The 25632-nt window shown below is 51.7% G+C and overlaps 1 protein-coding gene across 2 annotated transcripts in view; it reads right to left on the reverse strand.

Moving 5' to 3' along the window:
• The window catches only part of LOC118234049 (partitioning defective 3 homolog), a 258754-nt gene that overhangs the window by 201312 nt on the left and 31810 nt on the right, over positions 1 to 25632 (reverse strand). For both annotated transcript variants that reach the window (XM_035430352.1, XM_035430351.1), the window contains exon 2: positions 10559 to 10660. In XM_035430352.1, coding sequence (XP_035286243.1) covers positions 10559 to 10660 — 102 coding nt within the window. The remainder of the gene's footprint in view (positions 1 to 10558; positions 10661 to 25632) is intronic.

A 25632-nucleotide genomic window follows, 5' to 3' on the forward strand; every position in this document is an offset into this window, starting at 1 on the left:
TCGATTGGCCAACCCTGCCCTGTCAGAAATGATTTTACGCTCTCTCCAGGTCTACCGCAGGCAGAAGACAGTACAGACAGTAAGGTACTGTCTGTACCTTATACAGAAACAATAAACACCGTGTACAAGCTGAAATAAACCAAGAATACATTGGCATCTGATTGACAGATCAGAGAAGAGGGAGGTGAAAGGATGGAAAAAGAGATCGATGGAAGAATGAAAAGATTCAAAATCCTGGAAAGGCTACGATTCTCTGACAGTGCTCTTCTCCTCTGACCCCACTACAGGGACGCCTGGTTAATTCTGCTGCCTCTGACCCTAACCTAACCCTAACCTCCTACCCTCATCCTAACCCTCACCCTAACCTAACCCAAACCCTAACCTCCTACCCTCATCCTAACCCTAACCCTAACCTCCTACCCTCATCCTAACCCTCACCCTAACCTAACCCTAACCCTAACCTCCTACCCTCATCCTAACCCTAACCCTAACCTCCTACCCTCACCCTCACCCTAACCTAACCCAAACCCTAACCCAAACCCTAACCTCCTACCCTCATCCTAACCCTCACCCTAACCTAACCCTAACCCTAACCTCCTACCCTCATCCTAACCCTAACCCTAACCTCCTACCCTCACCCTAACCCTAACCCTAACCTCCTACCCTAACCCTAGCCTCACCCTAACCCTCCTATTCTAACTCTAGCCCTCCTAACAGACAGTAAATCTTTAAAAACCAGCTCAGATAAAAAGGCCACAGGCCAACAAGACTGTTTTTCAGAAAGATTTGTCAGCATCAACAACCAAGTTTTACAACACCCACTGGAGGCTGTTCAGAGCCTACAGATGAGGCAAATCCTTTCACAACAAATTTACACCCAGTTGCTATGGAAACAGTCATTTACATTTTTGACTTTCAGTTTGACATGGATTGTGTTCACTAACCCTCATGTCTCATCCAGTCTCAGTTTTGATGTGAACCGGGCTTTAGAGGACAGCTAGTCTGAAGGAAGGAAGCTCAAATCTCATTACAGACACGGTAATTAGGCATTCCCAACAGCCTGAGAAATGCACAAGTGCACTTCCTGCTAAAAACTGAACAGTCATCTTTACCGGATTTGAAACACTCCTGTGAGGTGTCCCTCGCACCGAAAGTGCTGTCGCCACTCCCCAGTCCCCCAGAAGCGAACATCCAGGGGTTCCGGAGAGAGGGGGCACTCGGGCGCTAGTTTCCGGGGGAAGGGACGAGCGCGAGCTTTAGAAACCTGCTGATGTGTTTTTAACGCCAGCCAGTCTCCCAGCGTAGCGCTGACTCTGGTTTTACTCCGCAGCTTTCAGGAGTAAATCCGGTTCTCTAGCCGCGTGTTCTCACGTCGACCGCCATGACAGAAAACACGCTTCTGAGAGCGCAGAACCACCTGATCACCTGATCACCTGGCTGCCCCGGACAACCGGAGGGACATGAAAGGCTCTCTGGGCCCCCCCCCCCCGCTGCGGGATGACGGACGCGGCGGTGCGGTGGGATGAAAGATGGCCGCCTCTGATCTGAGCGCGGCTCAGCCTCCCGATCGCTCCGCGGCGCGCGTCTGGGTGCCAGATTCGAGCGCCCGAGCCAGCTGGCCGCACTCCACCGGGAGAGTTATGTCTGGCAATAACTTCCAGCCTCTGCTCTGACACCACGAGCAGAGAGGAATCCTCACGCACAGCTCATCTCTCCTCCTCCAGTCCTGACAAACTCTCCAGCAATATCACACCACACCACCACACTTTCATTAAACCTCACAGATGTATCACCATGATATCATTCATGTATCAAAGATGTTAGGGTGCAGATGTTAGGGTGCAGATGTTAGGGTGTAGATGCTAGGGTGTAGAGCAGGAGAGGCATTAATTACTGTTTAAAGCAGTGGGGCAAAAACTCCACCACAACACAATCGACACATGACACTACAGCCACACTACTTTACTTCACATTACTTCAGGAATGACAGATGAAGACTGTTCTTGTGTGTCACTGAGTAACACTTTAACATGTTCCCACCTGAATGAATCGCCATTGGCGTATTCACATAATCAGCCAATAGAGCCAGAGTTCATTAGTGGAAAAACAAAAACAAGAAACTGAAATGTAACCCACCCCATCACACACCCTAGTAACCCACTGCGTCACACACCCCAGTAACATGCACCAGTAACACACCCCAGAAACACAACTCGTCACACACCCCTGTAACACCCCATCACACACACCAGTAACCCACCCCGTCACACACCCCATCACACACACCAGTAACCCACTCCGTCACACACCCCAGCAACATACACCAGTAACACACCCCAGAAACACAACTCGTCACACACCCCAGTAACACCCCGTCACACACCCCAGTAACATACACCAGTAACACACCCCATCACACACCCCAGTAACACCCCATCACACACACCAGTAACCCACCCCGTCACACACCCCATCACACACACCAGTAACCCACCCCGTCACACACCCCATCACACACACCAGTAACCCACCCCGTCACACACCCCAGTAACCCACCCCATCACACACCCCAGTAAAACACCCCGTCACACACCCCAGTAACCCACCCCATCACACACCCCAGTAAAACACCCCGTCACACACCCCAGTAACCCACCCCATCACACACCCCAGTAAAACACCCCGTCACACACCCCAGTAACCCACCCCATCACACACCCCAGTAAAACACCCCGTCACACACCCCAGTAACCCACTCCGTCACACACCCCAGTAAAACACCCCGTCACACACCCCAGTAACCCACCCCGTCACACACCCCAGTAACCCACCCCGTCACACACCCCAGTAACCCACCCCATCACACACCCCAGTAACCCACCCCATCACACACCCCAGTAAAACACCCCGTCACACACCCCAGTAACCCACTCCGTCACACACCCCAGTAAAACACCCCGTCACACACCCCAGTAACCCACCCCATCACACACCCCAGTAACCCACCCCGTCACACACCCCAGTAACCCACCCCGTCACACACCCCAGTAACCCACCCCATCACACACCCCAGTAACCCACCCCATCACACACCCCAGTAACCCACCCCATCACACACCCCAGTAACCCACCCCATCACACACACCAGTAACCCACCCCGTCACACACCCCATCACACACACCAGTAACCCACCCCGTCACACACCCCAGTAACCCACCCCATCACACACCCCAGTAAAACACCCCGTCACACACCCCAGTAACCCACCCCATCACACACCCCAGTAAAACACCCCGTCACACACCCCAGTAACCCACCCCATCACACACCCCAGTAAAACACCCCGTCACACACCCCAGTAACCCACCCCATCACACACCCCAGTAAAACACCCCGTCACACACCCCAGTAACCCACTCCGTCACACACCCCAGTAAAACACCCCGTCACACACCCCAGTAACCCACCCCGTCACACACCCCAGTAACCCACCCCGTCACACACCCCAGTAACCCACCCCATCACACACCCCAGTAACCCACCCCATCACACACCCCAGTAAAACACCCCGTCACACACCCCAGTAACCCACTCCGTCACACACCCCAGTAAAACACCCCGTCACACACCCCAGTAACCCACCCCATCACACACCCCAGTAACCCACCCCGTCACACACCCCAGTAACCCACCCCATCACACACCCCAGTAACCCACCCCGTCACACACCCCAGTAACCCACCCCATCACACACCCCAGTAACCCACCCCATCACACACCCCGTCACACACCCCAGTAACCCACCCCATCACACACCCCAGTAAAACACCCCATCACACACCCCAGTAAAACACCCCATCACACACCCCAGTAAAACACCCCATCACACACCCCAGTAAAACACCCCGTCACACACCCCAGTAACCCACCCCATCACACACCCCAGTAACCCACCCCATCACACACCCCAGTAACCCACCCCATCACACACCCCAGTAACCCACCCCATCACACACCCCAGTAACCCACCCCATCACACACCCCAGTAACCCACCCCATCACACACCCCAGTAACCCACCCCATCACACACCCCAGTAACCCACCCCATCACACACCCCAGTAACCCACCCCATCACACACCCCAGTAACCCACCCCATCACACACCCCAGTAACCCACCCCATCACACACCCCGTCACACACCCCAGATTCACGAGAGGGGAGGGTTGCCAGGTGGTGTGGCAGGATTGCCGGGGGGGGGGATGGGGGGGAGGGTGCGGACGAGTGTTCTAAATTTAGAGGGCAGGCTATATACTCACACCCCGACAGGCCAGGCATAACTGTCATAACAGGGTCTCAGATTCCCCACAGCGTTTGTTTGGCCTGTAGTGCAGGCACTAATAAAGCCACTAACACAGACTCTGCAGCCGCAGAGAGAGAGCAGCAACACTGCACATTGAGCTTCCACACGTTTCCATGGAGACGGCGGAGGAAGGCAAGCGCGCAAGAGCGTGTGAGTGAGTGAGTGAGTGAGTGAGTGAGTGAGTGAGTGAGTGTGTGAGTGAGTGAGTGAGTGAGTGAGTGAGTGAGTGAGTGAGTGAGTGAGTGTGTGTGTGTGTGTGTGTGAGTGAGTGAGTGAGTGAGTGAGTGAGTGAGTGAGTGAGTGAGTGTGAGTGAGTGAGTGTGTGTGTGTGTGTGTGTGTGAGTGAGTGAGTGAGTGAATGTGAGTGTGTGTGTGTGAGTGTGTGTGTGTGTGTGTGTGTGTGTGAGTGAGTATGTGAATGTGAGTGTGTGTGTGTGTGTGTGTCTGTGTGAGTGAGTGTGTGTGTGTGTGTGTGTGTGTGTGTGGGCCAGTGGCCTGCAGCCGGCTCCTTTAATGGAAGCCCAGATGATGTGATCTGTCTGAGGCTTTAGCAATCACAGCACGACCACAAGACGCAAGAGGATCAGCCCTCAGAGAAAACAGCTCCAGTCTCTCACATTGCTCATCCTTACAATGAGCATTCAGTAACCGGCACGTCCCCCCTCACCCCCTCACCCCCCACCCCCACACCCCCCCCCCCCCCTCACCCCCTCACCCCCTCACCCCCACGCATGTCATTTAGCGAGGATTGGGCATCGCTTGGACACAGAGTGACACTTTGCTTGTGCTGCAAAACGTTCCGAAGCAATTTCAGGCAATCAGCCCTTTTATTGCTGTAAAGGGCTTTGGATGCGTCCCATTCCAGCTCAGCCAATTAAGGGACAAGCAAGATAATCAACCAATCAACCCAGTGAGGGAGAACCTCTCTCTGCGCGTAGTCTGATCTGACTCTGGCTAGTACAGAGAGAAAAGGGGAGAGAAAGATAGTGATATGAACAGACAGAGGGAAAGGGAAAGAAAGAGAAAGACACAGACAGAGAGAGAGAGAGAGAGAGAGAGAGAGACAGACAGACAGACTCTGCTGAGGTCCAGCCCCCTGCCTGCCATACTGTTCCTATTAGAGAAGGGAGTGAGCTAAGATACACGGAACAAATGAAGTCATCGCGCATTCTCTCTACTGAGAGAGAGGGAGAGAGAGAGGGAGAGGGGCCAGGAGAGAGAGGAGGGGAGAGGGGGGGAAGAGAGAGGAGAAGAATGAGGGGGAGAGGAGCAGAAAAGGGAAGAGGGGGAGAAAGAGACAGCAAGTAAGAGGGGTGAAGGAGAGAGGAAAAAGCACCAGAAATAGAGAGAGAGACAGACAGAGAGAGGTCTGCTAGCACACAGCAGACAATGCCTACATCTAAAGAACAAAGACATTACATCATATTCCTCTGAATTATTGATTAGCTCAACATATGTAGGGCAAGTCTGTTTGGACAGCTGGATATGCACTGGAGCTCACTGGAGCAGTTCAGCTTCAGGCACCAGAGCAGTGCCAACCCTGAGAACAGAACCTCACCCCCACTCATCCAACCCAGCGCCAACCCTGAGAACAGAACCTCACCCCCTCTCACCCACACCAGCACCAACGCTGAGAACAGAACCTCACCCCTCTCACCCACACCTCCACAGAGGGAATTCTGGGTATTCCATGCCTGTGGGTCAGAAACCTGCCCAAACTGCCCACCTCTGGCCACACCCGTTTATGTGACTATGCCCACCTGCAGGACCAGTAACAGCTGGAAAAGTGTTATCAGTCAATGCTATTGATCTTTTCCCCTGTAATTCTACCTGCAGAGCGCTGGGGGTTATCATGGACTGGTCGATATACAGGTCTGATCTAAGTATAGAACATGACACCATGAACTTTAAAACTGAGAGCAAGTTTCTGCAGAAAATGTGTCAGCAGCACAAATAACCACTTGATTCTCGTTTTTCAATTTCTGTTCTTAAAATGAAAATCGAATAACCATTCTTTCTTTGTATTTTAATTTCTGCTCCTGAAGCAGAAAATGATTGGCCAAAAAGTACCCGGATCACACAGGCAGGGGCAAGCTGACCAGAGATCAGCACTCTGACCAGAGATCAGCACTCTGACCATGAGATCAGCACTCTGACCAGAGATCAGCACTCTGACCAGAGATCAGCACTCTGACGATGAGATGCATTATGAATACGCGCCCAGACCTTTTCTTAACCCTGGGATCTGATTTTAGGGTCTTACTTAACCTGCTGACCCCAAATCGCGGCTGAATACCAGCACCCGTGGTATTTAAATCCGCCAGACAGCGACGTCCCTCAAACTGCCCCGCGACCTTGACAGAACTGCGGCAGGCGGGTGATGCACCCCCCGGCCTCGCCCTGCACAGCCGGACACAGGAATGCGCAGCTGGCAGTGCGCGTTCCAGAGTCTGCGCTTAAGAGCCGAGGTCAGGTGACCCTGCTCCACCCCCGTCGCCATGGCATCAGTCACCTGACCTCAGCGTCAAACAGACAGGCCTGCTGGTCCTAATGATCCCGACGGTCCCCATGGCCAGAGACCATTTTATAAGAGATACGTCAGCAGTAGCAGATACGGTGGATAAGGGTGTAACACCATTCAGTAGCACTAGCCATTCAGTAGCACAAGCCATTCAGTATCGCTAGCAGTTCAGTATCGCTAGCCGTTCAGTAGTACTAGCCATACAGTATCGCTAGCTGTCCAGTAGCACTAGCCATTCAGTAGCACTAGCTGTTCAGTAGCGCTAGCCATTCAGTAGCACTAGTCATTCAGTATCGCTAGCCATTCAGTAGCCCTAGCCGTTCAGTAGCGCTAGCCGTTGAATAGCACTGGCCGTTCAGTAGCGCTAGCCGTTCAGTAGGGCTAACCATTCAGTAGGGCTAACCATTCAGTAGGGCTAGCAATTCAGTAGCGCTAGCCATTCAGAGGTCAGAGGAGAGGACAGGAAGTGAGCGAGACGCCGCACCTGGGAAAACACTCGCCAGCCCGAGCTTCCTCCAGCGCTAGCTTCAAATACGCGTACATGCAAATACACTCACGGGGACACGTGCACAAACACACCAACACCCATACTGGGGTGTGGGGGCATGGGGGTGTGGGGGCGTGGGGCTCGGAGCTCAGGACAGACAGCGGTGTTCTCTAAAGGGATTACACTCGCCGCCGGCCACTCAACCCCGCGCATTCAGTCCTGGGATGAATCCCGCCAAGTGGACGGGAAGGACCCCATCTGTCACAGACACAGAGGGCCACAGACACAGAGGACCACAGACACAGCCCCCTGGCCGGCCCGCAGAGTTAAGAGATTAATCCCAGCCCATAATCTAATCGACACCACAGAACAAAGCCTCTCTCCACTTCCGTTTGGATTTAGCAGGCGTGATCTCCCACCAGGACGGGGGAGGACCTCCAAGGCCCCTGATGGCAGTGGAGGGTACAAGGTCCCGATCACCTGCTCCCCAACCTACACTCACCCCACAGAGGCAGCGTTGACTGACAGGTAAAGAAGCCACACTCACACCACCGGTTCTCCCCTCACTGTGAGGGCATTTCTCTCTCACCATGGGATAAGCAGCTAAAACTGACGAGTAATGATCACCTGATAAAAACATCAAAACAAATCAAGCTCATTACAGGTGGGAAATGCACACAGAGCAGCACAGCTTATCACACCTCGACAGAACATGGGATTCATTCCAGAGCGAGAGCTACAGCAGACGCCATACGCTCATTACTGAACAGACCGCGCTCTTGTCAGAAAGGGATATCACACAGATCTGCTCTCCTAAGAAAGGGAAATCACACAGATCTGCTCTCCTAAAAAAGGGAAATCACACAGATCTGCTCTCGTAAGAAAGGGAAATCACACAGATCTGCTCTCGTAAGAAAGGGAAATCACACAGATGGTGCTCTCAGAAGAAAGAGAAATCGCTTAAAGAAATAGCCACCAAGCAGCAATACCCATCTCAGTGTGAAACTGTACTTCAACCCCTGCAGGTCAAACAGCCTGTACATTAAAGGCTCAAGCTCACAGTACATAATGGGAATGCAAATGATTTTAAGCTCCCGTGCTATGCTGGCAGCGGTAAAATTCACTGGGGTGAAGCGACTGTTTAGGCCATTTTAAAAATTCACTGAGTACAACTGCATTCAGGAAAACACAGCAGTCATCCGTAACAAGCAGAGCCACAGCTCCCCTCATTCATTAACCTACATGCTTAATGCAGTCAGTCTTTTGAGAGCCAGTGTTATCAGGTCAGTGAAGATGAGCCAGCTCATCCACAAGCCCCCATGCATCAAATATGGCTCACCTGCTGACACTCAACTACAAAACCAGCTTATTTCATCTGGAGAGAACTAGTCTTCTATTCCACAAACAGTACAAGTAAACAGACTCAATGTACTAATATGCAGCCCTAACATTCCAAAATCAGAGTAAGCCCCATCTTAGATTGTGCCAAACACTAAAGGTTTTGTTGCCTAAACAACAAGTTTGCATTTCAGATTGAAAAGTTTACCAAGAAAACAAAAGGAAGTGAGTGATAACTCCAACAAGGCTAATTAGCCTAATTAGTTACAGCATCACCATGGTGACAAGAAGCTGCTCAGAAGCCAAGGATAACGAAGTGGTGGGTCTGACGGCAGACTCTGAAGAGCGGCACCATGGGTAATTATCTCCCAGCCCGGCCCAGCCCACTTTGCTCTCTGTGTGACACACAGCGGGGCGGGTCAGTCCGTCGCCCGCGGTTACGCAACGCGTGAAACCTCTCGTCGCTCAAACAAGCGTTTATCGCATCGATCGTTTCCTTAAAGTTCAAAGGATGATTTATCCAGAAAGAGCTCTCATGTGCATCCTGTTTCGATGGTGATTGTGTGCAATGACATCATCAGCAAAAGATAACTCCGTGATCATCGTCTGAGGAAGAGGAAGAGACTACTTAATTATAAATGTCCCATCAGGCCACATCGCACACAGGATGGGCCGTCAGCCATACTTAGCACTCAGAGTCACTCCGGTCTTAAGATGCGGAACGCTGGGAGAATGACATGCGTGTGGCATGTGCAGGGTGCGTTGGGCCTGAGGACACGCAGAGTACACGCTGGGACGCGGTGCGTTGGGCCTGAGGACACGCAGAGTACGCGCTGGGACGCGGTGCGTTGGGCCTGAGGACACGCAGAGTACGCGCTGGGACGCGGTGCGTTGGGCCTGAGGACACGCAGAGTACGCGCTGGGACGCGGTGCGCTGGGCCTGAGGACACGCAGAGTACGCGCTGGGACGCGGTGCGTTGGGCCTGAGGACACGCAGAGTATGCGCTGGGACGCGGTGCGCTGGGCCTGAGGACACGCAGAGTATGCGCTGGGACGCGGTGCGTTGGGCCTGAGGACACGCAGAGTACGCGCTGGGACGCGGTGCGTTGGGCCTGAGGACACGCAGAGTATGCGCTGGGACGCGGTGCGCTGGGCCTGAGGACACGCAGAGTATGCGCTGGGACGCGGTGCGTTGGGCCTGAGGACACGCAGAGTACGCGCTGGGACGCGGTGCGTTGGGCCTGAGGACACGCAGAGTACGCGCTGGGACGCGGTGCGTTGGGCCTGAGGACACGCAGAGTACGCGCTGGGACGCGGTGCGTTGGGCCTGAGGATACGCAGAGTACGCGCTGGGACGCGCTGGGACGCGGTGCGCTGGGCCTGAGGACACGCAGAGTACGCGCTGGGACGCGGTGCGTTGGGCCTGAGGACACGCAGAGTACGCGCTGGGACGCGCTGGGACGCGGTGCGTTGGGCCTGAGGACACGCAGAGTACGCGCTGGGACGCGGTGCGTTGGGCCTGAGGACACGCAGAGTACGCGCTGGGACGCGGTGCGTTGGGCCTGAGAACACGCAGAGTACGCGCTGGGACGCGGTGCGTTGGGCCTGAGGACACGCAGAGTACGCGCTGGGACGCGGTGCGTTGGGCCTGAGGACACACAGAGTACGCGCTGGGACGCGGTGCGTTGGGCCTGAGGACACGCAGAGTACGCGCTGGGACGCGGTGCGTTGGGCCTGAGGACACGCAGAGTACGCGCTGGGACGCGGTGCGTTGGGCCTGAGGACACGCAGAGTACGCGCTGGGACGCGGTGCGTTGGCGTTTCAGAGATGCCCACAGTCTGACTCACCCGGTCTTTGTCATCAGCGACGTCACACAGCACATCGTCCGCGTCCAGGATACCGCCATCCCCGTGTTCCAAATGGTGCACCTGCAGCCAGTAGCTCGGGTCCTGCAACGAAACATCAATGCAATGAGCCAACCGCCTTAAAACACACCCTGTAAACAGAGACATCCGTCTGTAAACACACCCTGTAAACACACCCTGTAAACAGAGACATCCGTCTGTAAACACACCCTGAGAACAGAGACATCCGTCTATAAACACACCCTGAGAACAGAGCCAACCGCCTTAAAACACACCCTGAAAACAGAGACATCCGTCTATAAACACACCCTGAGAACAGAGACATCCGTCTATAAACACACCCTGAGAACAGAGACATCCGTCTATAAACACACCCTGAGAACAGAGACATCCGTCTATAAACACACCCTGAGAACAGAGACATCCGTCTATAAACACACCCTGAGAACAGAGACATCCGTCTATAAACACACCCTGAGAACAGAGCCAACCGCCTTAAAACACACCCTGAGAACAGAGACATCCGTCTATAAACACACCCTGAAAACAGAGACATCAGTCTATAAACACACCCTGAAAACAGAGACATCAGTCTATAAACACACCCTGAAAACAGAGACATCCGTCTGTAAACACACCCTGTAAACAGAGACATCTGTCTGTAAACACACCCTGAAAACAGAGACATCTGTCTGTAAACACACCCTGAAAACAGAGACATCGGTCTGTAAACACACCCTGTAAACAGAGACATCCGTCTGTAAACACACCCTGTAAACAGAGACATCTGTCTGTAAACACACCCTGAAAACAGAGACATCTGTCTGTAAACACACCCTGAAAACAGAGACATCGGTCTGTAAACACACCCTGTAAACAGAGACATCCGTCTGTAAACACACCCTGTAAACAGAGACATCAGTCTATAAACACACCCTGAAAACAGAGACATCTGTCTGTAAACACACCCTGTAAACAGAGACATCTGTCTGTAAACACACCCTGAAAACAGAGACATCTGTCTGTAAACACACCCTGAAAACAGAGACATCGGTCTGTAAACACACCCTGTAAACAGAGACATCCGTCTGTAAACACACCCTGAAAACAGAGACATCCGTCTGTAAACACACCCTGTAAACAGAGACATCTGTCTGTAAACACACCCTGTAAACAGAGACATCTGTCTGTAAACACACCCTGTAAACAGAGACATCTGTCTGTAAACACACCCTGAAAAGGTTTTTCATAGCTTACGGTTCAACGTCTTATGCTTTCAATATGGCAGTTATTTTTTATCAGCCCGCTCTCGTTATATCGGTGTGCTCCTTAATTTGCGTAAATAACCCATAACCGAGAGCAGCGGGACTCAGGACTGCATTCCACATTTTCTACTATGTAGACTTGTTTGAATGATATCACACGGGACCTGTGACCTTGTACACTGTATTCTAGATTTATAACACATACGGCTCGATGTCCTGGGACAATGACTCGCATAACAAGCACATTCATTAGTTCACTGGGTCCTGGGCTTGGAGAGCAGGCGACCCCAGATTAGCAGGGGACCCCAGATTAGCTAAACTGGAGCAGCTTTGGAGGGCACTGTCTGAGAGACAATGTCTGAGAGACAATGTCTGAGAGACAATGTCTGAGAGACAGATCCTGCTGTGTTTTTCAGGGCTCGTGATGTGACTATGTCCCGCAGGGCTTTTCAGTAACCCCCCCCATCTCCTCTTTCAGGATTCCTAAACGGGCCTGATCAGACGCCCCACCGCACCGAAGCTCATTCCTACAGAAGGATCTGCTGAAGACGGGAGAGATCAGCAGCAGAGAGACAGCTGTCTGAGCCGTTAGGAGAGGCCCATGTCATCTCAACTGTCCTGTGTGTCCCTGTCAACTGACAAAACATTCAAGAGCATTTAAAAAGTTTAAATCAACCGAACATTTGATCCATTGTTTTCTTCATTTAGAACACATTCAAAGTTCTGTGAGTATTGAAACAGCAAGTCTGTCAACTGAACAAAACACTAAATTTGTTTAGAAAAAAGAAAAGAAAAACATGACTAGACAACAAGGAAACAGCCACTCTCTCTCTCATTTTTTTTTTTGTTTCTCTCTCCCTCTTGCTCTCTTCCTCGCTCCCTCTCCCCCTCTCTCTCTCCCCGCAGCACATCAGCCACACCAGTGCGGCATGTCACCCAGCACCCACAAACCACCGTCCCCACGGTAACCCCACTCCCACTGGGGTCCATCAATCACAGGGCCGTTAAAATGACCTGTCCAGAGAGGCGCTAAGTTCTGCCCCTCCCCCTGGGACCGGGGGACTGGGGCTAATGGCTTCCCTAGCGCAGCGGCCGGCCTCACAGACATCAGCTGTCACAGCCAATCACAGCTCCCATCGCCGAGGGCCCTCGATGTGCTCCTCCGTTTGGTCATAATGAGCGTAATTCACACTAGAACAGACGGGAGACCCAACCAGCGCAATGAGAGCGCCCAAAGCGGTCATGCATCCGCCCCCCCATTCCCAGCACCCCCACCCCCCCATCACTTGAGTGAAACTGGCTCATTGACCACCAGGCATCACCTGTCCAGCGTTTCCACAAATGTGTTTGTCACACGCGTTTCCACTGTCCCTTACACTCACATCAAAGCCCTGCCCTGCGAGGAATCAAACCTGAAGCAACAGCACAGACCCTGAGAACACACTGCGGTTTACGCTCAAACAACAATTTAAAAAACAGAGTTCATGTCTGGCTCACAAATACTGCAGAGCAGATATACTTTATAATATCAATGTTATGCATTATGCACCTCGTTAAAAATGCATATATATATATAAAAATACATTATACATACATATACACACACATACACACACATACACATATACACACACACAGACAGACACACACACACATATACACATATACACACACACACACACACACACACACACATACATATACATGCATATTGCAGATAGCTGTAAGACACAGCACACAGACACGCACACGCACAGACACACACACACGCACACACACACACACACACACACATATACATGTATATTACAGATAGCTGTAAGACACAGCACACACACATACACACACACACATGCATATTGCAGATAGCTGTAAGACACAGCACACAGACACAAAGGGAGAATATAGTAAATGAAAGCAGTAGCACAGACAGTGCACTAGAGGCCCCGGTGTGGGGATGGGCTTGCTGGGTAGTTCTGCCTACAGGCCACACAAGGCTGGGCAGGGCAGAGGGGGGTCGGGGGGGGGGAGGCGTTTGTCTGTCAGGAGCCACGCCAAACGAATTCTCCGCGGAACAGTCAGAGCCAGTGCTGAAAATAGCCCACTGTAAATATCAGAGCTGCCACACCTACACAGAGGGCTTGTGCCCTGAACAGGGCCTGAGCGTGACACGGCCTGCCAGCCAATCCTGACACAGCTGTGCCTGGCCCCTCCCACAACCCACCGACCGCATCCCTAACCCGCCGGCCAATCCACAAACAGCTGCGCCTGGCCCCTCCCACAATCCTGCAACCACATCCCTTAAAGCCTCCCCAAAAAGGCCAGCACCCCTAAAACCCTCCCCAAAAAGGCCAGCACCCCTAAAACCCTCCCCAAAAAGGCCAGCACCCCACAGCTGTAACCACACCAGGACGTCCCAGAGGAGTCCTCCTGCCCTTCATTAGTGACAAACGAACTGAAATATGACCGGCAGCTCCAAAGCCTTGCTACGGTCACTATTAAACGAATGACAGCTAGTTAGTTATGTAAAAGATATTTTATTTTTTTGTTAGCACTGGTTAATAAGGAATGCATCTGTGCATGAGCCTGTGCAGACAGCAGGACCTGTGTGGTAAAGGACTGTAAAAAAGCATGTTTGCACATGGAAAACACACGAAAAAATGTAAAAAAAAAATTAAAAAAAAAAACCTAACACAAAATGCAAAGTAGAGTGCAAGAGTAAAAGTAGTAAAAGAGGACTCCACTACCCCGACCCTGCCCCACCTGGGCACAGCTGGCCACGCCCCCCCCCCCCGACCCCCCCAGACCCCCCAGAGCAGAGCTTTGGGATCAAGCAGCATCAAATATTCACAAAAACAAACCAGCTTCTTTTCCCTGCGAGCTGGACCTCCTGAATATTTCACCTGAAATTCAGCCGTAACGGGCGTATACCCTCCTTTCTGCAGAGTATGAGAGGAGACCCCCCCGGGGGCCAGGTTTAGGGCCCCCCTGTCCTCCGCCTGACGGGTGGGACGTCCCGCATCGGTGTGGGTCTCCGTACGGCTGACCCCTCTCCCCCCCGCCCCCCGATGGGTGGGATGAAGGCTGCAGGCTGTTTAACGCTCCTGAGTTCACCAAACAACAGCGTGGAAAAACACAGCTACGGCCCCGGAGCAATTCCTCCTCAACTCCTGCCAGACTAACAGCGCTGAGCGCAGAGTCCTGCTCCTGCTTTTGAGAAGCATAAAACAGCGTTTTCTCCTGTTCTATATCGATATTTAATACATTTAATTTCTGTGCTGAGATGCTGGGAACGGCCGCTGAGGTTACAGATGCCACAGCTCCTCAGAAAGTCAGAAGAAACAGGTTTACACCCAACTACACAAAAGGAAAGCAGCGAGCGATGGAATGCAGGCACTGCATATTTTTTCTTAATAATACTTTGGAGACACTCTGAACTGAACGGCCTCGAAAAACCGAGGGTTTGATTGTCTGCAGACCAACAAGCCGATGAACCAGGGGGTGGGGGGGGGATGGGGGGGCTGGGAGGGGGGGTGGGGGGGGGGGGGCGGTGCAGAGAACAGACGGCATTCCGGCCGTGACCACGCAGCCCCTGGAAGGCGCTCCAAAGCCACAGCCGCTCCAGAGCAGATCTCACAATGAGCCGCCAACCGCGAGCGCTAAACAACTCAGAGAGGAAGATTATCTCTGCAAACCAAGTCACAACAAGGCCTGTGAAGCCAAGGGGTGTGGCCAGAGCCCTCAGCGAGAAACACAAAAGCACAAAGACACTATTCATACTCAACTAAGAGACGCCAAGGTCTTCACAAACATTACCTTCACATGCTAAAAAACACAAAAAAATACTCGCTAATGAGTGAAACTGGAAAAAAACTTAATGATCCACATCCTGAGGCTGGACCATAACCTCATACAGTAATGCATAACAGCATAACACATTCTCTGAGCAGTAGAATATACTATCCTGTGAATACTGCAATCCAATTGGTTGTGGAAGGTTGTGGCGGGATTTCGTCATGGTTACCTCCTCCAGGTTGTGAGTGATTAACTCTGCAAGCCATCTGCCTGCTTTGCATTGCAGCTCTATGGAGGTGTGTCACACTGACTGTTTGCATACAACCTCATAAAGCCCCAGTTCCCACAACGCCCTGTCCTGAAGCATTACTGAAGCATGAAGCTGGTAGAGACACCAGCATTACTGAAGCATGAAGCTGGTAGAAACACCAGCATTACTGAAGCATGAAGCTGGTACAGACACCAGCATTACTGAAGCATGAAGCTGGTAGAGACACCAGCATTACTGAAGCATGAAGCTGGTAGAGACACCAGCATTACTGAAGCATGAAGCTGGTAGAGACACCAGCATTACTGAAGCATGAAGCTGGTAGAGACACCAGCATTACTGAAGCATGAAGCTGAGACATCAGCATTACTGAAGCATGAAGCTGGTACAGACACCATCATTACCGAAGCATGAAGCTGGTACAGACACCATCATTACCGAAGCATGAAGCTGGTACAGACACCAGCATTACTGAAGCATGAAGCTGAGACACCAGCATTACTGAAGCATGAAGCTGAGACACCAGCATTACTGAAGTATGAAGCTGGTAGAGACACCAGCATTACTGAAGCATGAAGCTGAGACACCAGCATTACTGAAGCATGAAGCTGGTAGAGATACCAGCATTACTGAAGCATGAAGCTGAGACACCAGCATTACTGAAGCATGAAGCTGGTAGAGATACCAGCATTACTGAAGCATGAAGCTGGTAGAGGCACCAGCATTACTGAAGCATGAAGCTGGTAGAGGCATTATAGTCAGCCATTGCGCCTGCATCAGGATCCACAACCAGCACACATTTCTCATCAGGCTAACCCTTCACCCTACTCAGCTAATGCAGAACACACAATCCATCAATCTGTATCGCCCCTGAAAGACTGAATTTTACTGTGCGGTGAAGTTAAAAATTAGGACATGACACAATATAACAAAAGAGATTTTCACAGTCAGCCTCTATCGCTTCCTGCTCATATTTTCCTGCACAGGAAGAACAAGAACCAGACACCCTGTTCTTCCTCCGTACCATAACCCTGTCCTCTGCGTGATGAACAATGTGTTGAAATGACAGGAAAAGTAGCGCTACTAATCACAGACACACACACACTCTCTCACACACACACACACACGCAGACCCACACTCACACACACACACTCACACACACACATACACACACACACGCGCGCGCAGACCCACACACACGTGCAGACGCGCACACACACGCCCATGCATACACACACACACACACACACACGCAGACCCAACACACACACACACACACGCATACACACACAGATATAAACACTTGTGCACACACGCACACATACTCACACTGATATACACACACGCACGCATGCACGCACACAGACAAAGACACACTCACTCACACACACACACGCACACTCACAGGCACACACATAATGCAGACAGACATCCACACACACACACTCACATAATGCAGACACACAGAAACACACACACTCACACACACACAAAATTCAGACAGACAGACCTTCATGCTCGCTCACACACAAGCACACATGCAGACCCACACACACACACACACACCCAGACACACACACTCACACTCACACACTCACACACACACACACACACACCACAGTGCAGGGGTCACAGCTGTTCAGGAACACATGAGCCAGGGGGATAAATGTTGTTGGGACAGGTTATCATGGCGACCAAAAAATAAAGAGCACATCGGGGCTTTACACACGAAGCTTACACTTACACAGAGCTCTAAAGAAAACGACAGTCCTCACCAGAGAGTCCTTTCCCTGCACAACAGCCTGCCTGTGTGTGCACTCTGGCTGGGCGTTAAACACTAAAACAGCTCCCCCTGCTCCCCAGGTAAGGAGCTCAGACATTAGAGAGGCCTGCCTGTGTGTGCACTCTGGCTGGGCGTTAAACACTAAAACAGCTCACCCTGCTTCCCAGGTAAGGAGCTCAGACATTAGAGAGGCCTGCCTGACACCCAAATTTTTATTCAAGAGGATTTAAGATGTCTGCTGACAAGAGCCGTGCTTTATCGCTTGAGGATCTTGGCCGGCTTACCAAAGCGGTTATTATCTTCACTAATCTGCTAAACATATACCACATAATGATTTGTTTTCCAAGAGGGGGGGGGAACGGAACCTGGAAAAACAAGTCTGGATGGCGCCAGCTCCTGAGAGAAGAGTGTCCTGATCCTCTGCGTTTAAACTACAGGTGAGGGGCGTAAGAAGAGTGTCCTGATCCTCTTGCTTCTAAACTACAGGTGAGGGGCGTAAGAAGAGTGCGTAAGACAGCGCTGCCCCAGTACTCCTTGTCCCGAGGTCTTTACAGGACTATAGCACAGGCTTCAGCTTTGTGACAAAGCTTACGGTAGCAACCCAAAATCCCAAACTAAAATACCAGCTACTACAGGAGTACAGTTACAAGATGAGCAACTGTCACTCACATTGCTTCTGCCCAATCAGAAGGGGGAGGGGGAGGTGCTGTAGAGTGCTCTAACACTGCTAGAGGATTAATTCACCAAGAAAAAGCTCAACTTGCACAATGACTTAATAAAGGTTTTCAGCTCACATAATAAAAATGGAAAAGCTTTGACATTCGGAGTATTCCACTGCAACACACTGCACAGCCCAGAGTATACCACTGCAACACACTACACAGCCCAGTGTATACCACTGCAACACACTGCACAGCCCAGAGTATACCACTGCGACACACTGCACAGCCCAGAGTATACCACTGCGACACACTGCACAGCCCAGTGTATACCACTGCAACACACTGCACAGCCCAGTGTATACCACTGCGACACACTGCACAGCCCAGAGTATTCCACTGCAACACACTGCACAGCCCAGTGTATACCACTGCGACACACTGCACAGCCCAGTGTATACCACTGCAACACACTGCACAGCCCAGAGTATACCACTGCAACACACTGCACAGCCCAGTGTATACCACTGCAACACACTGCACAGCCCAGTGTATACCACTGCAACACACTGCACAGCCCAGAGTATACCACTGCAACACACTGCACAGCCCAGAGTATACCACTGTAACACACTGCACAGCCCAGAGTATACCACTGCAACACACTGCACAGCCCAGTGTATACCACTGCAACACACTGCACAGCCCAGAGTATACCACTGCAACACACTGCACAGCCCAGAGTATTCCACTGCAACACACTGCACAGCCCAGAGTATACCACTGTAACACACTGCACAGCCCAGAGTATACCACTGCAACACACTGCACAGCCCAGAGTATACCACTGCAGCACACTGCACAGCCCAGAGTATACCACTGCAACACACTGTGACCGTAGACAACTGTGACTGTGATTCATGCATATTTTCTGGTTTTAGTTCTTATCCACAAATTTTTGCCCCATTTCCAAACTTAATTGCTTAAATCTTTGGTAAAAGAGTCTCACAGACCTTGTTTCCAAGGTCTAAATTGAATGCTGGAAGCAAAATACCAAACTGGCAGACACTGCAACGCTCCAGGTTTGGATTTCCCTGGTCCAGCACATCAACAGAACGCTTTCAACAACATGACCTCACCAGATCATAGCTCTGCAAAACCGACATGGAACCCTGTGTTTAGCCAAGAGACTGAATTCTGTTCCTTTATTACAGGTGTTAACAAGGTAACTGCATCACATCAACCCCACATCAACCCCCCCGGGGAGGATCGGGGTGGGACGCGATCCAACAACCTTCAGCCCTGATTCAGACGCAGAGCTATTAGTGTGAATCATTTCTCCTCAGAACAAGGGGGGAAACATCTGCACAAACAGGAACCTCTTATCTCCCCACAGCGGAACCTCAGACACAGCCACGCACCCCCATCAGTGACCATGGCAACAAAGTGTCTCTCCCATTTCTGTCACTGTTTCTTTGTGTACGCAGCCTCAAAGAGGACACACACACGCTTGCTCGCGCACACACACACGGTGAGGGTGACACACAGATAAACAGCCTGATTGCCGCTGTTCCACCCGCTCCTGCATCCGCAGGCACACAATGGGGCTGGCTAATCACAGGCCTGGGGGTGTCATTCTGGGGGGGGGGGGGGGGGGGGGGAGTGTTTGATGTTTAAAGCCATCCCAGCTCAAAAGGAATGGGAATTATCCGGCTGTCGATGAGCCCAAGAGGGTACGCTGAACTACAGCCATTTCACAAACAATCCAACACATTCCACACATTTCAGCAGCACACTGGCCAAGGCTACCCAAGCAGCTTACCATTAGCCAACCTTAGCATCTGCAGTGCTGTATGATAACCACCTGTGTGTGTGTGTGTGTGTGCGCGTGTGTGTGCATGTATGTGTGCGTGTGTGTGTGCTGCACGTGCATGTGTATGTGCGTGTGTGAGGCAATGTGTGTGTGTGTGTGTGTGTGTGTGTGTGTGCTGCATGTGCATGTGTATGTGCGTGTGTGAGGCAATGTGTGTGTATGCGTGTGTGTGTGTGTGCTGCATGTGCATATGTATGTGCGTGTGTGAGGCAATGTGTGTGTATGTGTGTGTGTGTGTGCTGCATGTGCATGTGTGTGTGTGTGAGCCAGTGTGTGTGTGTGGGAAGAGGGGAGGGGTGTTATTTAGTCTGCGTACCTTTTCGGGGGTAAAACAGTAAAACTGTCACTACAGCGCCTCTCCTTGAGGGGAGCACTCACTCACTGCGAGCATCAGCACATCTTCCCAAGTTCAAGTCCCTCACAGCCTCGACGTTCTGACAAACACACTCATCTCACCTGTGCAGGCATGCCGACAAAATTACACTTTAGAAGTAGCCATCCTGAGCAAAGCCACACACAGGGTCTATCACACCTCTGGGCATGAACACTGAAGCACCATTCTGTGATCTCTCTCTCTCTCTCTCTCCACCCCACGCTGATCAGTCCACATTCTTCAGTGGCTGCGGCAGACAATTGCAGGTGCACTGTACTGTATTACACCTCTGGGCATAAAGCACGGTTCTGTAAACCTTCTCTCTCCCTCTCACAGGTGCACTGTACTGTCACTGCCATTTTACAGAAGAACGTTCTCACCGTTCATCAGCTGAGGTGGAGAAGACAGATATTCAGCCTTGATCTGGGGGGGGGCTGCCAATGGGGCCATATGGGGGGGGGGGGGGGGGGGGGGGGTCAGGGCAAATCCAAGGGCCTGACTGACAGGGCCCTCACAGTGATTGGGGAGGGGTGGGTGGTCTGGGGTGGTGGGGCCCAAAATCGCTGGTGGGGCCCCCGGCCACAGAAGCCGATTACACGGATAAGCTCAGCTCACTTGCTCTCCCCGGTCTGAATGGGTTTTTACACTGAGCACAAGCAGCAGAGGCCTCTCCAGGCCGCAGGGGCCAGGGTAGCAGACCCCCAGTGCAGAGGGAGGAGTTTAATCGGCTACGTACGCTGGGAGATGATTGGGCGGCAGGTTCAGTTCCATGAACCATCAGCTCAATCCTGGGCGTGTCTGGAAAACTCCTCCGCTTCTGTCCCACGGCGTTTCATTCCAGCGCAACCATTCCCATGGGCACCCCCAACCTGGGAGCGGGCGGGTCCCCCCCCGCCCCCCCAACCGGGCGAGCCAGCCAGCGGATTCCACCGTTACTCGCTTGAATTCATTAAGCAGGCATTGCGAAATGTTTTCTACAGTAGCCTCAATAACAAAACACATGGTGCATGCTGGGACAGGTTTCCACAGAAGAGTTAATATCCCCAGATTCAAACTCGCTGGAGGCAAAAGCAAAAGCAAAAATTCCCGCCAGTTATGTGGCTGCAAATGGCCAAACAAAAACATCACTGCCTTTGTGAAACGACACCTCCATTTTATACGGTGATTACACTGGGCAACTACAGACCAGCTGTGCTTGGGTGGAAGGGGACAGGCGTTATGAACTTCACCCAGTCAACTCTGATGCCATCTACTCCCAGGAACGTCAAACACTGACAGGTGTCAAACGTTGGCAGTGATGTGAGGGAGGAGCCCCAAGGCCCAGAGCTCTCTGAGGCTGGGCTCCAGCAGCGTAACCATGGCGATGAACACACAGCACCAGCACAGGCAGCACCGTCCCACGGGCTGCTGGGCGGACGAGAAAGCACAGTCACAGCAACACTCAATAATCACCCCCTCCTGTGTTTGACACAGGTGAAACAACTGCACCCTTAAACACTGCTGAGTGTGTGTGTGTGTGTGCATGCATGCGTCTGTGCCACACATGGACCACTAACCCCTGATGGGCTGGTTTGCCTAATGCCTGTGATTTTAACCCCCAAAAAATTCCTCAAAGTGCCCCTCCTTCAATCGACTTGACATACCTTTCTGTGCCATACCTCCTTTTTAAATACTACACTGACTGCCACACATTTTAGCCCCAAAACCTTCCAGCCTGACATTTCAACATCCCCGAGGCGGGCAGCGCACGGCTGGATCTGATTGGCTCCCGCAAGGCGTCACAGGGATTCCAGAGGAGGGAGAGATGGAACGAGGGATCTGGCTCTGAACCAGAACGACAGAGAAAAACACGTGGAAGCGCCATCCCAGGCCAAAGCATTCTGGGAAGGGATCAGGAACGAGCCAACTCCCAGAACTCATACAGCGAAATCTAGAGAAAGAACAACAACAACAAACAAAACGTGAAACACGTCAGCGCAGAAACGCGGGTGGGGAACACGCAAGGGGGGCGGAGGATTCGGACGCGCCCCTGCAGCCCGCCCCGCAAAACGCATCTGCGCCCCAAACGCAGGAGCGCACAGAGAGGGCGACGCAGGTGAACCCAGCAATAAATCAGCTCCCCAAATCAAAGTCCCGCCCCTGTACGCCCTGCTCAGCCCCTCAGGAGGACCCCGGGGCACACTCATCAAAGCCGGTTTAAAAATGCACCCACGTATCACAGATCGCCTGAACCCGCCAGTTTGGCTTGTGCTCAGTACGTTCAGGAATGTTCAGATTTATCCGTGGAGCATGTATATAAACATCCAGTCTCGACTGGCGGCCTTATTTGGCTTTGATCTGACAGTAATCTGGTACAGTGTCGCGAGACTAATATGAGGTGGAATTAGTGCTCTTATAATATAAATTTGGGGCTGCCACAAAAACAAAATTACATACTGTAAGCTCCTTCATCAATGAAGTTGCACTGTCCTATTACAAATAAAACAGTTTATTTTCATTTCTGCAACTTCTCCTGGTGCTTTGTTTTCTACCGGTATCCCATCAACAGCATGATGTCACAGTGTGGGCCCATACGATGCGCTGCTCTACTCCTGAACCAAAGTTCCCAGCAACATGCTAAAGGATCCCCATAAAGTAAAAATCTAACGCCTACAGACCGAATTTGGAATCACAATGAGGGCTGCAAAAAAATAAAATTAAAATAAATATATCTTATCCAGGTACAACTGAATTTTCTGTTCCAAGTCATTGCCTTTTTCCCCTTTTAAGGAATAATCAAATGACATCCTCACAGGCCAAAAAGTGCTTAGTGCAATTCAGTTACCAAACCAGAAATTACAGAATCTAATTTACTCCCACTTTAATGACCGATGTAATTCAAAAGGGGATATTCTTTTCCCCAAAGCGGTTCATTAAAGTTCACAGAGAGGACTGAAAGGCAGAAAGCCTTGCTCTGTGACAGGACGAAAATCTAAAATGTGATTCTGGATTTCATTTGTTTATCCTTTTATTAGACAGTCATTTTCACAGTCTGCTGGTGACAGATAAAGTAAAAAATGTGAGGGTTTGGATCAGAGAAACGCCCGCTAATACAGAACACAGACACCGCAGTGTCGTCCAATCCAGTTCCACCGAGCGACTCGAAGCTCATTAGCGGGGTGAAAGTTCACAGCTATGAAAGTTCAAAGTTCAGAGGACCGCTGACTCTCCATTTAAATACCGCACGTCCCTGCTAATTAAAGTGCTAAAACTGACACTGTCTTCTTACAGACGCCGTACCGCGATCGCCATCTGCTCGCTTTGCATGTAGAGAAAACACGGGCAACAACATCTGAGTAACGGGCCGGGCAGTGGGAGAGAGAGAGAAAGGTCGAGAGAGAGAGCAGCTCTCCACACCGCCTGACTGTAACTATAATGCGGAACAAATTCCTGAGAGTTGAAAACCTCGTAAGGGAAAACGCCTGTTCCCCAGTCTGCGCAGAAATGCAGCCAGTCTGCGCAGGAATGCAGCCAGTCTGCACAGGAATGGAGCCAGTCTGTGCAGAAATGCAGCCAGTCTGCGCAGAAATGCAGCCAGTCTGCGCAGGAATGCAGCCAGTCTGCGCAGGAATGGTGCCAGTCTGCGCAGGAATGGTGCAAGCTAACACAGATAAAATCTAAATGTTCGCTGTCAGATCATCACACTATTTCATTTAATGTTTCTGAGATTTTGGAAAAAGAAGGAAAAACTTCTCACATCTCATAATTACTGAGTAACCGGGGGGTGGTGTGTGTGTGTGTGTGTGTGTGTGTGTGTGCCTGCGCATGTGCGTGTGTGTGTGTGTGTGCCTGCGCATGTGCGCGTGTGTGTGTGTGCGTGTGTGTGTGTGCGTGTGCGTGCCTGCGCATGTGCGTGTGTGTCTGCATGTGTGTGCGTGTGTGTGAGCGTGAGTGTATGCGTGCGTGTGTGTGTGCATGCGAGTATGCATGTCCCTGTGTGCGTGCGCGAGTGCGTGCGTGTCGGTATGTATGTGTGTGCGTGCGAGTATGCATGTCCCTGTGTGTGTGTGCGTGCGCATGCGTGTGTGTGTGTGTATGCGTGTCCCTGTGTGTGTGCGTGCGTGTATGTGTGTGTGTGCGTGTGTGTGTGTGTGTGTGTGTGTGTGCGCATGCGAGTATGCATATCCCTGTGTGCGTGCGTAGGTGTGAGAGTGCATGTGTGCATGCGTGAGTGCGTGCGTGCATGTGTGTGTCGGTATATATGTGTGTGTGCGTGCGAGTATGCATGTCCCTGTGTGTGTGTGCGTGCGTGCGTGCGTGCGTGTGTGTGTATGCGTGTCCCTGTATGTGTGTGTGGAGGTGGGGAAATAAATGCTTCTACTTTTCCCAGGTGGCTAAATGTGAGGGGTAGAGTGAGGTGCAGAGGGTAGGGGTCAGTCCCATATTTCACCATCTCCCCCATATGGAATTTTCATTTCCTTACAAATCTCACCTTCTCTTAATGAATCACATTACCACCACCCACAGGGAAGAACAAAGCAACTGACAGAAAACAGAGAAGCGCTATCTGTGCCCTCATGAATAACCCGCCAAGGACAGACAGGCGGACAGACGGACAGACGGACGTGGGCCGCAGGCAGATCTGGAATCTCCGCTGTAGACCAGTGTCCAGACTGATGGCAAACTGCCCCCCCCCCACACACCCCCCCACCCCCCCTCGGCCACACAGAGCCCCCATTCATCCAGAACCCCACATCTGGACCGCACGCGGCAGGAGGGAGACGCCCGACCACTGGGAGTGTTTACTTACCCAGGGTGGCCTCAAACAGCACCTCCCTCAAACAGCACTGCATCCTCAAACAGCACCTCCCTCAAACAGCACTGCCTCCTCAAACAGTACCTCCCTCAAACAGCACCTCCTCAAACAGCACTGCATCCTCAAACAGCACCTCCCTCAAACAGCGCCTCCTCAAACAGTACCTCCCTCAAACAGCACCTCCTCAAACAGCACTGCATCCTCAAACAGCACCTCTCTCAAACAGCACCTCCTCAAAGAGCAC

This window comes from Anguilla anguilla, chromosome 8 (assembly GCF_013347855.1).
Source record: "Anguilla anguilla isolate fAngAng1 chromosome 8, fAngAng1.pri, whole genome shotgun sequence".
Classification (NCBI taxonomy): Eukaryota; Metazoa; Chordata; class Actinopteri; order Anguilliformes; family Anguillidae; genus Anguilla; species Anguilla anguilla.